Raw genomic sequence first — 14,522 nt, forward strand, 5'->3', positions numbered from 1 at the left:
AATCTACCTAGTTATTGCTGGCTTTGGAGGGGGAGGTGGCCAATTCCAAAGGCAGCGTAAATCTCTTATTCTTACTCAGGAACAGCATGGGAGCCCATACAGCTATCGTGGCTCCCGAGAGCAGAGGGAACAGGTCACAAACCCAGATCCGACATCTGGATCCAGCCAGAGAAGGGCCATTTCTCAACCTGAGCATCCCGAGATGCCTGAAGCAGACAGATGGCTGCTCCTCTGGCACCAAGCAAGACCAGGCCCTAGCGCTTCCCAGTACTCCAGTCTGGCAGAATTTGGGCTTAGCACCTGAGATTTGGCAACTTTTCCCACCAGACCTGACAGGCACAACAGCTCTGGCGCTGGGGTAGGGATCTAGGTAGCCTGGATTTGTCTGCCCACTGTTTGTCATGGGGTCTACGTGCCAAATAAACCTGTGCGTGGGGCTTTGCGACGAGGTGCACCAGGGCTGGAAGCCTCAGGACAGGCAGCGTAGTTCTCACTGGTGTTGTCCTGGGCAGGCACACCTCAGTCCCCGTCCGCACGGCCCTCCGGAGGGTCCTGATGCCATGAGCAAGCGGCACGTGCTGCGAGGCGCTTCCCCAGCCCCAAGCCTCGACACCCCGGTGGGTATGGGGACCATGGCGGAGGCAGGCGGTGGAGCCCACCCTGGCAGGCGACAGGGTGAGGGTGGCGGACCGACGCCTCGGGGTGGGCTGTGGGGCTGGCACCAAGCCCTCAACGTGACCAGGCCCCCAGGGTGGGCTGTGGGGCCAGGACCGATCCCTCGTGGAGGGTGGCGGGACTAAGCCTGAGCCCCCAGGGTGGGCTGTGGGGCTGGGACCGAGCCCTCAGGGTGGGTCGCTGGGCCAGGATGGGAACGAGCCCTCAGGGTGGGCTGCGGGGCGGTAGGGGCTCTGCCTGCGGGGCCGGGCCCGGTCCCTCAGGGAGGGTCGCGGAGCTGACACCGGGCCCCGGGCGGGCTGCGGGGCCGGGCGCGAGCGCGGAGGCCCAGAGCGGGAAGGGCTCTGCCCGCCCCCCGCCCGCCCCCGCCCCCTGGCGGCGGGGCCCGGCGCCGCCCCCGCCCCGCGCCGCGGCCGCCCCCTCCCCGCGCCGTGACAGACAGCTCCGGCGGCGCGCTCGGCCGGGGAGGCGGCGATGCGATGCGCCGCCGCCGCCGCCGCCATCCCGGCGCAGCCCGCGGCGTGCCCTGCCTGCCGGCAGCCCGCGGCCGCCCCTAGCCGCGCTGCAGGCGGAAGGGCAGGGGCGGCGGCGGCGCCTTCTCCTTCCCGGCGCCCCGCATGAGGAGAGGCGTTAAATAGCGCCAGCGCCGCGGCGGCCGCCACTGCCCGCTCGCTGGCGGCGGGGCCGCCTGGCCGGCGGCGGAAACATGGCGAGCGACTCCCCGGCGCGGAGCCTGGACGAGATCGACCTCTCGGCGCTGCGGGTGAGGCGCGCCGCCGGCTCGGGGGGGTACGGGAGAGGCGCCCCCCCCCCCATCCCCCCCATCCGTCCATTCATCCCCGGGGCGGGGTGGGGGGGCTGCGTGTGCACGCGTGTGTGTGCGTGTGCGCGCGCGGCTGGATGTGCCCGTGCGCCCGTACGTATGTCAGTACTGGTGCATAAGCGTGTGCGCGTGCATGCGTGCAGCCGTGTGTACACATGTGTGCATGCACCGCTGCACATGTGTGCCGGCGCGCACGGCCCCGTACGCACACGCCCGTGCGCGGCCGCGGGTACGCAGGTGTGTGTGTGTGCGCGGGTGCGTGTGCGCGGGTGCGGGCGGCGGCGCGGCTGGGGCAGCCCGTCCCCTCCGGGCACCGGCGGTGGCCGGGCCGGTCCCCTGCAGCCGGCTGCCCCTGCGGCGGCGGGGCTGGGCGCTGCGTGCACGCACCGTGCGACACGCGTGGACACGGGGATGAGGAGCGCGGAGCCGGCCATCGGGGTGCGGGAGTGGGGCTGCACCACCCCCACCCCCCAGACCCCGCTTCCCCGCACGGCGCGGACACCGCAGCCCATCCACCCATCTCCCGCCGGGCCCCTTCGCTCGGTCTCCTCCTCGCCCCCCCACCCCGAAAATGAAGCTCGTCATGTACCCTTGAAATGTCGGGCTTGTCAAACGTGTCAGCCTCTGCGTGGGCTGTGGCCTGATGTCACCCCCGGTCTATTTTTCCTCTGACTTTCTTCTTTTTCCCATTTTCTTCATCCTTTTGGTCATAAGAACAGCTGGTTGGTGACGAGCACGGGGAGTCATGTAGAGAAGCAGCGTTTATCCGGGAGGCAACAGCGAGGCTGCTTCTCTCAACCTGCTGGCATAGATAAATAAGTAAAATTAAGCAGAATCCACTGAAGATTTGCACAAGTGTATTTTTAGAAATATTATTTGCTTCAGTGCAAGAAAAAAAAAAAAGGGAGTCTATCTTTATTCGCTCGCCCTACTTTCTTCCTGGTGAGTTTCTGGTTGATTAATAGTGTAAATGATTGCTCAGCAATACGCGGTGTAGATGGGATTGGAGCAGGGGAACCATCCGGCTTAAAAACAGACCTGGAGCTCTTGTTTCCTCTCTTTGGTGGAAGGTGCCGCGAGAGAGAGGTTGCTGAAGCCAGTGGAGTTAATCCAGGAAAGCAGTATTGTTTTTTGGGGGAAGGGGCCCCCCTCCTTCTCCCCCAGCCCCTGAAAATCAGGTTTTTATTTTTATCTTTTTAACATCTGTGTTGGGAAGTTCATCTGAACTAGGGCACCGTGTCTTTTTAAAATTGTATCCACACACACTTAGGGGATTTTTTTCCTGTGTTTGTGGCTTTTTAATAGCAATGCACACCAGATACAGTCAGGGTTTTGTTTTTGCTTTAGGAGGAAATGTACATTCCCTCCCTCCCTCCCCCTGAGACCCACCGGCAGCGCCTGGTCTGCGGTGCTGGCATATCAGGGAAACCAGAGACAAGGGGACCTGAAACCCCGACTGACAGTGGGGTGGGGGTGGCCGGGTGTGTGCCCCCCTCTGCCCAGCCGTGGCCACTTGGGCAGGACCCCAGGGACTGCAGCGGGGCTGCCCACCTCCCCCTGCCTGCCTGTGGGCAGCCCGGTGGTCTGGTCACTTGGACCTCTGCCCCCTCCCAAGGGGAGAGACCTGCTGTGGTGCTTTCCTGTAAATGATGAGAGGTGTGTTGGTTTGTAAGTGAGGCAAGAATAGGAGCTTAATTTGCCAAGGAATAGATCTTCTTCTAAACTAAGCTCTCTTAGCACTTAGAATAATTGTTAAAGGTCATAAATTCAGCAGAAAGGGCAAGAAGCGTGAATCATTCCATGGGGTCTGAATCAGAAATCAATAGTAAATTTGCTGCTTGAGCACAAAACATGGCAGGGAGGAGTAATACCTCAAGCCTTGCAAAATTCCATTTATTAGAAAAGAAGTGTCACATTGCTGCGGGTTTGTAGATGAGTCTGGATGGAGGAGACGTTGCTCTTGTGCCTACGTGTTTGAAGGGGTGAGGGATGGCTGTGTGAAATGCTGGGAGCAGGTAGTGACTCAAAATCTGGCGAAGGGGGTGATTCGTTCCTAGCAGTGGGGAAAGGAAACACTTGGGCCACTTATCTCCCAAGTTTGAGTCACTGAAATATTCCAGGAGGCTGGTTTTATGAACAGCAAGTGAACGTATGTAGAAAAGGTGGACCTTTGACTGCCAGTTCACTCTGTCCTTTGCTTTGGCTTCCCTACTTCTGTCACAAGGGGGGAAGGTGGATTTGCAGGATGAGAGCGTGCTGTTGAAGGCTGAGCATGGCTTGGCACAAGCAGAACCCTGCACACCATCATTCCTTTCAGCTTGCCTCTCCCCACTAGCTTACTGGGTAGGATTCGTAGACCTGGGCTGAGAGGTAACATAGGAGGTAGCAGGCGCTTCGGGTTTTGCCACACTAGTTTATCTTGGCTACGTAGTCGAGCTCCACCGCAGCAGTGCATGTGCTGGGCCAGGAACAAAGCACTGAATTCTGATTAAAATGCATGGCCTGGTGCATCGAGTAAGCACACTTGGGGCTGGCTCCTGCCTTCTTTGCGACACGTTTCTATCCATCATTGTGCACCGTGCTCATTGCCATGGTACCCAGGTGTCCCTGTGTCGGTGCAGAGGGCTCAGCGTGCAAGGAAAGGGCAGGGTGAAGCCGTGGACATCAGAGATATTCTTAAAATAGAGACCTGGTGGTGGTGCTGATAATGAGTATTGTTAATGTTGCAGAAAGCTGCAATTTTAAAATGATGAGGCCATTGAACAGGTAGTGCTGCATATTATACTGACAAGGGGATAAGATAAACTACATTATAATGTTCTTTTGTACGGGCAAAGAGATATTTTTGCTAGTCCACTCAGCATGTTTAATAGCCGAATGACCTGGCAGCACTATTAGCAGAATAATGATTAACACGGGGATTTGCACAGTGTGTTGACGGGCACATTTGAGAAGCAGATTTTGCAGTAAAATGAGAGTGAGTGTGGGAAGGGATGCAGTGGGCCATGCTCTCTGGTGGTAAATGCACAGCTGATCCTAATAGGAGAGCAAGTAGAAAGATGGGGTTGGGTTTTGGGTTTCTTTTACACCACTCTTTTTTTTTTTTTTTTTTTTTTTTTTTTTGTCTCGGCAAATGCAAGAGCCTGTCATATCTTGCTGAAGGCAGTGGCCTTGATCCTTCTAAAATATTCAGGTCAATAGCTTTTCCTCTGCTGCATCCATCTGCAGGGCTGGGCCTCTGGCTGATGTACCAGCGGTGGCAGTGGGCTCTTCTGCAGTAGCTGCCACAGCTGGATTCATTTGCAGTGCTTTGCAAGGTGTGTGGGAGGTGATAAAAGCTCTCTGGGAGGAAAGCCTTTCTCAGGGAGCTGATAAAACCTGCGGGGTGGGACCGGCTTGGGGCAAGCAAATCCCCCTGCTCACAGCTGCTCCTTGTCTGCTTGGCAAGGGGCTTGCCCTGGGCTTGGGTCCCCGCTGAAGGCTGGGGGCTTGCAAGGCTCACCTGGGTTGTACAGCTTGGCTGAGGGTTTCCTGCAAGCCTGGGAGTTTAAAAAGAGACTTTTTGGGAAAGAAGTGATTGTTTTCTTCGTGTACCTGGATGTTGGTTTTGTTTTAAACTCGTTAACAAAACCCAAGCTTTTGTTATTTACTTGAGGAAAGCGCTGACCGTGCACTCTCTGGAAAGTGGATCCTAAAATCGTTAGTTGTTTTGGAAACGCCTGCCCTTTAATGCTCAGGCTTGGAGAGGAGACAGCATAGAATTAAGGAGCCGGTGGGTATTAGCTGTTGCTGGGAGGAATTGGATCAAACCCAAAAATGTCACTATTCTAGCTTTGCTTTGTATAGAAGTGAAGTTTCAGTGGCCATTTGTTTGCATTAGTTGATCACTGTCAATGAAGATAAAAGCTCTTATATTAAAAAAAAAAAAAAGGAAAAAAACTCTAAACCCCAAACACAAAACTCAAACAAACGTGCTGGCATCGTCTGTTTCCAGAACTTGATCAGTTTATGGCATATTTCAGCATCATTAAAGATTTAGGAGAAGTTCTAATGGGGAGTAAGCACTGCAGGCCATCACTCAGGAGCATTATCCTGGCAGCGTTATGTTAGGTTTCTTCTTCCAGCACCTTTAAAAAAACCTCTGTAGCTCAACAGAATTTGGGCAGCTTTTGTGAAGGTCACCCTCTTTCTAAACAGAAAGAGGAACGAATTTGACTAGAGATTACTTCTCTAGATTAAAAAAAGACACAAAAAGCTTATTTATTTGCACTGTGTTTTACATGATATGCTACCATGCAAAATTTGGGACATATCTTCAACAAATAATTATATATACCCGCAATTTCTTAGGACAGATGCTCTCTGGAGTCTTCCATCAGGGACTTTATCAGTCCTCTTTCAGTGTTATTCAGTGCATGTGTAAGCTGTGGACCATGACTGTGTCCATGTACTCTGTATATTTTTGAGCCTTTTTTTTGTTTGTTTTTAAACTGTAAAACCTTGGCAGCACAATACTGGTGTTTGAAGCATCCCAAAGGGATGACAGTGTCCAATTCTAAGCCTTTTTTCTGCATCTCGCTTCCATTCCTTGAGCCAGGAGTGCTGATGGTGGTGCAAACGTTTATCTTTTGCACATGCATATATATTCTTGTATGTGTGCTTATAAAAAGTTACCACAGAAACAAGGCTGTCTTCTATCTAATCCTTCTGCATCATTGATTATTTTTTTGGTTTTCACCTTTTGGAGTTGTGCAGCCCAGATGCTGCTCTTCTGTAGTTCTCCATGTGTCCTTCAGCACTGGTGCTGTGGTTACTCTTTCTTGTCTTTGGAGATCTTCCACCACATGAAAGTGCATGGTGTTTTTAAAGGCAGGAAGAGTCTCTGTTCTCATTAGTGTTCCTGTGCTGGTCAGCCATAAAAATAAATAATTTGGAGTGAATTTATAGCAAAACATGTGTTTGGGCAGGTTGAAGTTTGAGCAGAAACGTTTTGTTGAATTGAGGTTTGGAGCAGCAAAGAGTATTTGATTGGTGTACATTATTTAAAATAAAGTGTCTGATTTTTAATCCATGCAAGAAGTAGTTATACTACTAAAAGGAGAAGTTTTATCCTTGCTGTGTGAAGGCAGTTTTAGCTGCCAGGCCCTAGTAGATGTAGTGGTACAGTTTCCATGGGGTGAGGAGGGAAACAGTTTCCATTTGATCTTTATGTAAATCTCCACAAATAAGTCACCCAGCTAAGGAAGAGGTGTCCTTGGAAGTCATCATTCATGTGGGGCCAGGTCACACGAGAGCTGCTATCGCCTCCTGGGCTCCAGCTCTGAGCCGCTCTCTGCAGACCCTTGCCTGACTCAGTCTAATGCACCCCCAGTCACTTTGCAAGGGTAATGACAGACACCAGCGGGAGTTCTCTGCCTCTGACCTGCACTCCAAGGACAGACTATTGATCCCTGTCTCATTTCTTCATGCCACAAATATAAATGGGGAGAATCCTGTTAGATTTCCCATCCTTTCCCCGGTAAGAAGCTACCAACAGGCAAAAGGGTGCGTGGTGTGGAGGAGCAGCATCGGTAAAAGCTGTTGTGTCTTTAGGGTGGGGAGGATGGTGTTGAGGGTTCAGGACCTACCTCCTGAAGGCAGCTTCTCACCCGGGGATAGCCAGGAAACATACACACCATTTTCCCCCGGCTGCCACCTGCAGAAGAGACCAGGAGCGTTGTGGGGTAAGGCACAAACCCACAGCAGAGCTGTACTGGGTCAGTGCCATTCCCTCTCCTGGGGCTTTGGCTGACTCTTCCTCCCTGCTGGTGGCAGTTTTGGCTCTGGCTGCTCTGCAGGTGCCCTGCTTGCCCATAGGAAGCGTAGAGCCTCCATCACAGGAGGTTTCTGTTTACTGATGCTCAGGCATCTTCTTTGTTACCTTTCATGCAGCCATTAAAGCAGACGGTGGGTCAAAACCCACTAGCCTAAGTCGTTGATAGCTCCATTAAATGAGGGGTGGCATTTCCCACTTACAAAGCCAGTAGCTTTGATTTCCATTCCCCTCCTGTTTCTTATTGTCACTTTGAACCTAGGCTGCACATTGAAACTGACCGGCTGCATGCTCTGGGCTCAGTAAGACAGTTTGTCAGTGAGATTTGATGTTCTCCATGTAAATTGCTTGTGATTTCTAAAGGAGGATTGTCTAAGGAACACAGTCCTTGGGAGCCAGGGACTCCCCCTCTCTCTGCATTCCCCCTCCACAGGGGTTTCAAGAGGAACCTGTGGGGGGGCTGAGCATCCCCTTCCTGCCAAGGGCCAAGGATGCTCAGCACGTAGGGCCCCAGCCCTGGGGTGCTCCTGCAGTAGCTTGTTGGTGGAAGGAAAGGAGAAGCCACCAAGGTCAGAGAAACGGCGATAAGCTGTTTAGTCAGAACTCAGTTGTATCTCTCTGCATGCCTGACTTGATTTTGTAATGGCAAATCAGAAAACCTTCCTCCCCTTTGATCGAGAGTGTTGCTTTTCCATGTTAATTTTCTGCAGTGCTTGCCAGAAGTTCAAGGTTGTGTGTTGGTAGTAAATGACGGATGATTGTAATTGGGCAGGCAGCACTGGAGTATCCAGATGCGTCTTGCGTAGCTGAGAACCGACACTTACCTCCTCCCATGCTAGGTGAGCAAACAGCGTGTCCTGCCCCGTGCTCAGCTGCCCAGCTACCCCGAGCGCAGCACAAGGCGTGCACGTTGCTGCAGGTAACCAACTCTCATCTGCTACAGAAACCCTATTAGATATTAACGGCTTCATGTGAACACCACCGTCTCGCCAGGGAGCGAGACCTGAGCGGTTGACACGGTCCCATCCATCCTACACATACGCGCTCAGGCTGAAAACAACTGTGGCCTCTGGCAAGCGCAGTGGCCGCTTCGTTTGTGCAGCGGGCTGTGAACAGTGAGTTGCTCTTCTGAGTAAAGCCTTAGCAATGTGAGCTTAACATCCCCTCGGTTTTAAGTGCTGTCGCTGCAGCGAAGGTGGGTGGATATGTTTCTGTTCATGTGAGTGCACGTGTGGTTTTCAGCTTCAGAGTGCGTGAAACCTTTTGTTACAGTTTTTGCTTGCTTCCTCCGGCAATGGCATTTCAGAGTGCAAAATGAAATAAATTGTTCTGAAAGCAACGCTTCTTAGAAGCCAGGGATATTGGCTAGAGTCTATGTTCCCCTCTAAACTGACAAAGAATCAAAAATTTAATTTGGGTGGCTGACACTTCCCCCCCCTCCTTTTAAAAATTCTCTTCGCTCCTAATTTTGAAACTCAGCAGGAAAAAGCCTACTGCCAGCTGAGTCATATGTTTAGTGCATGACAGAAGTGACTGTTTGGGACCATGCCCTTAATCTGCTGGATGGAGACTTCGGGATGCATTGGAGGCGGTAGAGCCTTTGCCGAGGAAGAGATCGCACAGCTTGAATCTAATAAAATGTGTCTAATAACCACTGTAGCATGGTACAGGAATACAAGAGATCAAAGCTTTGGAGGCATGCATTTTTGTAATTTGTGGGTCAGATCCTTGCAGGACTAATTGGGTGCTGTTTGATGTCCAGGCAACAATAGAAATCTCCCTGTAAATCAGTATATATTTGCCTCTTCCTTTCTCTTTTGTACACAAGCATAAAAGCCTAGTGTGATTTTTGAGATAAACTGGCAAAAGCGAAGGTACAGATCTCCCTGCCTCGCTGCCATCTTTCTTAGGTGTATTACAGTGTGGGCCATACAGCTGATATGGTGACCAAAACAGCTGCGTCTACCCAGTAGCCGGTGGTCCCTCTAACGTCGGTGCTCCTGGAGCACTAAGCCTGCTGGTTATTGACTGCCGTGCTTCTGCTCCCCAAAGCATGAACCGAGGTGAAACCAGAGAAGCTTTTTATGGGGCAGTTCATAGGATGTCCCTGGCTGTGGCTCACTAGTCATGATAACAGGTGGTATCTCACCTTCGCAGGTGGTCACCCCCAAAACACAGCAAGTCAGATATGCTGTGTGCTCTGTGGGGGACACCTATGAAGTTCTTCTATTTTTTATATATATAAATAATAATATGCACACAACATATATCCAGGTATAAAAAAATAAGCGCAGATCTAGCCATCCTGAGTGGAGTTGGACAGCATGGTGGGCTCGTGTGCCTATGAATGACACACCCTGTACCTGGTACATAGACCTTCTTCAAAACACAGGCCAAAATTTTTCCAAGCCACTCACATGGGAGATGTTGAATTAGCCATAGACATGTTATCACACCTGAAACCTGGCTGGAAAGGAAGGATTACAGTCCTTGAAATTAAGGTTTTGGTGTATGAATACTCACGGTAGGTGTTTGGGGGAAGGGGGGGGGAGGTGGAGCTCTCGTGTGTGTCTGTGGATGCTACTATTTTGGGAGGAAAGAAAGATGGGTGTGCAAGGAAACTGTATTCTTGGAGCAAGACCAGAGGGCAAGGCAACCAAATTGAAAGGGTTTTAAATGCATTTTCTGGCTATGCAGACAGGCTGTCTTCAACGCAATAAATCTTCAGCCTTTACGTATTGATTGGCTTCAGTAAATAGTGTGATGACTCTGCTCTTCTGTTGCTGTTCTGTGGGGATCGGTGTGTTACTATGGCTGGAGAGGCCGTAATAGCTAAATGGGATTCCAGTGGTGAGAGCAGTTTACAAATGCTCTCCAAAGTGAACCTTGCAGCCAGCGTGACTGTGTGTGACTGCTATAAATATAAACAGAGTGCTCTGCTGGTGACCGGGCTGGTAATGGCCGTGTTTCCTAATGGGCAAAAACCACGTTCCCTGCGCCAAGTGCCGTGCGGTGACTGTGCCCTGCCCTGGCAGGGATGCCGTCTTCTCCTGGCTCCCTGGTTGGGGAGCTGTGATGGGCGAGTAAAGGGAGCAGGACCGGAGCGGGGAGGCTGGGCTCCTGTTGGAACGTGGGGCTGCTTGGCTATGAAATGGGATGTGGCTGGAAATGCCTCCTTTTCTAGCCACCCTGCTCGTGATTGTAATAGGGTTTTTTTTTCAGTAGTCGTGTGTCACTGGGCATAGTTTGAAGCTCTTGGTGGTTTTTTGGTGTGGGGTGGGTTTTTTGTTTGTTTGTTTTGGGGGCAGGGCTTTGCCCCTGCTCTTGGAGGCAACGCTGTGGTGTGGCAGCCCAAAGGTGGTTGTGTTTGAGCACTGGGCAAGCCCCAGATTTTTGGAAAACGGTCACGATAAAGTATGAACAGAGCAGGAGGGTGGCAGGGACAGCAGCTGGTTGTGTCTCTGGAGCAGCAGCGGGAGGAGGGATGGAAAGCTACTTTAGCTATTAGGTGCCGTAGCTGAAAACCCATCCAGAAGACTTCCCGCTGGCATGCTCATGTTTTGTGACAACCTGTTACTACACCGTGGTGGAAAAGCTCTTCCAGAGGCAGTCTGGGCTGTGAGGTGAAATCCCAGGTTCCTCTGGAGATAGTGGATGGAGAGCTAGGCTAGAGCAGATGTAAAATTAGCATAACAATATGCCTTTAATTCAACTTGAAGGAAATAATTGAAGACTAGTTGTCACTTACGATGGTGACCTCTGCCAGGATGACTCATGCTGCAATATAATATGAGTCACTTGTTAATGATGGCCTGTTAAGGAGAAAGTGCCAAGTCCCGGTAACTTCTTCATTGTGCAATACAAAAGTCAGGATGAAGAAGGGCGTTCAGGATATTGTTGTCTAAAAATAGCTGATACTTAAGAGCACTGAAGCACCTTTACTTGCCTCTGGGGGACTCTAGCATGAAAAGGCAAAGGCCCTGGGTAGAAATGCTTCTTCTTCTTTAGCCGTGGTTTAAAAGAGCCGCAGGACACGCTTTGTACCTCTCCTCCCCTGCCCTCTGTATTGATGTAGTGGGGACCCTGATAACTCTCCTTCCTGCCAAGCTGCCCAGCTGGCCGGAGGGCAAGTGCCTGCTGGTGGGAGGGAGGTGGGTGGGTGGGCGCTCCGTTGTGCGGTGAGCATGGAAAGCCATGGCCATCTCTGCAAAGGCTGCCCAGCAAGGAAGGTCGGAACGAGATCCTCCATGGGAAGGTCCCTGTGGTGCCAGCTGAAGACCCGCAGTTAAGAGGCTGGGGCTGGGGGAGTGGGAGGTGAAGAGCTAACTGTTCGTGGCCATGTCATGCCTGCAGTGAGGGCTTGGCCAGGCACAATGTGTCCGTGAACTCCTTGCCTCTGATGTCTGCCAAATGGGTGCAGGATGAGAAGCTTTTTATGGCCATAAGGAACCTGTGGTGCTCCTGTAATTGATTTGAGCACATACTTGTTAATCATCTACCAGCTGCCTTAAATGCTTCCTTGTATTGGACTAGTTTTTTCCCCTCAATAGATTAGGTTTTGCAATCCACAGAAGAAAGCAAGAGCCTGGTGCAAAGACGCTCGTGACCAGGGGCAGGAGCTCTCCAAGAAGCGATAGAGGGACTAGCTCCTGGGCTCAGCCTGGGACCCTGCGCTTTAGGCACGCTTTTCTCTGTCCCTTAATGTAGCAATGGGACAACACGAAGGTACAGCAGAGGGGCATCTTGCTCCTGGGAAAGGGTTTCTAACTTTCAAAAGCCTGATGATTTTGTCTGTGGTCATGCAATCCTGTAGAGTCCTGACACCAGAAGTTAACTTGAGAGGGTGGTAGTTTTTTTCTAGATCTCATAATTGTTGAGAAGCATGGAAAAAAGGCCTTCCTGAAAGATCATAATCCAAAGAACAAATAGAAGACTCCGTAGAGTTTATTGAAAATTCAGAAGAAAAATTGGCAGTAAATACATGAGGCCATGCGTTCTTTCTTCCCAGAGTGATGCACCACAACAGCTGGAGATCCCTGGGCAGCTTCAGCCGTGCTCTCGTTCTCTCACCTCTCATGGGTGAGAAGCTCTCTACCTGCACCGTCCCTCACCTCTGCCATCGGCTTCAAGGGGTGTCTTGCCCTCTGGACCTGGCCTGTTTGCAGTCCAGACCAGACTGCCAGGTCCTGCTGCCTTACGCAGTACCAGCGTGGCCCTCAGGGAGATAGGAGGATGGTGGTGAAGGGCTGTGGAGAAAGGCTGAGGCTTGAGGAGATGTCAAGGGGTGGACCTGAAGGAGGAAAGCTTTGCACCCAGATATTGCTGTCAAGGCAATCTGAAGCAACCAAAGGACATTGAATGTACAAGGGTCGCATTGCAGAAAGTCGGTGTATAGTACCTTAGGAATAGATCTCTGAGGGGTGGAGGAACAGCTCTTCCCGGAAAGCAACTGCCAGCACAGTGGGAGCCAGATCTTCTGTGCATCTTCATTTTGTCTTGCTCCTTTGATGATTATCATTTTCTTGAGCAAGTTCCTACCGCAGCGGCCCTGCTGCTGTGGCAGCTCTGGGGAGCTCTTGTCATGCCTTACTTGCCATCGTTGTCAGCTTCAGCACCAGAGGGGACCCACAGTAAGGAGGGGTTTTGCTCCTTGTTAGAGCAAACCAGTGCTTTTGGTTTTCACTGGGCAGCTGGATCCTGGGTGCCAGCTCCTCCGGGGGGCGATCTCCAGACCGGCTCTTAGCAGTGGGGGTGTCCTGAGAGGACCATAGCTTGTTTGCCATGAGTGGAGTTAGGGTTCCTGTGTTGGGGTGGAGCAGTACAGGCTGAAGGGTGGCTGGGCTGCCTCTCCATCACGTCTTACACGTGTTCAGGCCTGGGAAGGCCAAGTGCCCTTTACATGGAGACCTGCGCTTCCAAGGTGTACCATCTCACAGCCTTTGAGAAGCAGGTGGAGTCAAAGCATTACACTTTTGGATAGGCAAAGGCTTTATCATGTGCTTCAAAGGGAGAGATGCCTTGTAGGTGGACAGACTGTACCCCCCCAAAAAATGAAGTAGTATGGTTGACAAGGGAGATGGGGGCATGAGTTCAAAGCTGGAGTTGCTTTCTCAAGACCCCTTTCACAATAAGTTGTGGTTTTGTTTTTGCCAGTTGACATGACCTCTTCCGTGCTGCTGGTGTAAAGCACAGTGCCTACTCAGAGGAAATGTCCTCGAGAGAAGATGCAAGAGCCCTGCTCATTATCAGAAACGAGTAAAACTGCTCCAAGCTAATCTGGCTACCTAAAAATAGAAGTGGTGTTAGGGGGAGGGACTGTCTTCTATGTTCATTTGCCCTTGATTTTCATGACATTTTGCTGCTCTATATTGTGTGTCTTGTAGGGGAGACTGTGTGTCCTGGTCACACTGGAGCAATTCATGAGAGCATGTGCTCATGTCAGAAACCATCGGGGAGGAAGGCTGAGCAGCTTGTTCAGGATTTTGCAAAGTGCAGTGACTCAGGTTTATTCTTCTGTTCTCCAGCTCCTTGTAGGTTCACAGCCTCTCCCTTGGTGTGATCTTGAAGCCGTCCCTGGGGCAGGTCTGAAGAAGCCCTGTGATTGGTGGTGAGGCTGGGGGGTTGGGGGGGTCCCAGGTGCTGCAAGGTGGTGGGAACAGGGGGCATCTGTTGTGTGCACCTTGCCAGGGTCATGCCTCGATTGAAGGTTGCAGTATCTGCTTTGCGATTAAGGGGAGAAGAAAAAATCACCTATGAGACTCAATTACTGTGTTGTTGTTATTAAGCATTTAAAACCCAGGTTTCATTACTATCTTGTGATATCAGCATTTATGTTCTTTTAGTATTATGCAAGCAGCTCACCTTGTGATCATGAAGTACTGAAATGTGCTTTCTAATGCTTACCCTCTGTTTCTCAATAAGAGCATAAAACCTCTTCTGCTTTCCGTTAATTATGGAACAATAGGACATTTCTCTTCTCTTTTAAACAGACCTGAGCTTTTTTTGGGGGGGTTGTTTTTTTTTCCCTCTTCAAATTCTTGGGCCAGCTGCTCCTCCGAGACTTTTCTGGTCCATGTGGCTAGACCACGGTGGACAAACCTTCTGCCCTTCAGTGCGCTGTCTTTTGCCAGTCAGGAAGAAGCAGGAGGTTTGTAGACTAATTGTAGGAGCAAAGGTCTTGCTGTACTGGAGCAGTCCCAGCTGGTGCAGTGG

General features: G+C 51.4%; 1 protein-coding gene across 9 annotated transcripts in view; it reads left to right on the forward strand.

The window, feature by feature from the left end:
- The first annotated feature begins 1,102 nt into the window (after nucleotides 1-1,102).
- TNIK (TRAF2 and NCK interacting kinase) overlaps nucleotides 1,103-14,522 on the forward strand; it is a 163,172-nt gene continuing 149,752 nt past the window's right edge. For 7 of the 9 annotated variants that reach the window (XM_040612947.1, XM_040612949.1, XM_040612950.1 and 4 more), the window contains exon 1: nucleotides 1,104-1,438. In XM_040612947.1, coding sequence (XP_040468881.1) covers nucleotides 1,382-1,438 — 57 coding nt within the window. In that variant the 5' untranslated portion in view covers nucleotides 1,104-1,381. Of the gene's footprint in view, nucleotides 1,439-14,522 lie in introns of all 9 variants that reach the window. The other 2 variants (XM_040612955.1, XM_040612948.1) reach the window with 1 other exon arrangement.

The sequence above is a fragment of the Falco naumanni genome, chromosome 13 (assembly GCF_017639655.2).
Source record: "Falco naumanni isolate bFalNau1 chromosome 13, bFalNau1.pat, whole genome shotgun sequence".
Lineage (NCBI taxonomy): Eukaryota > Metazoa > Chordata > Aves > Falconiformes > Falconidae > Falco > Falco naumanni.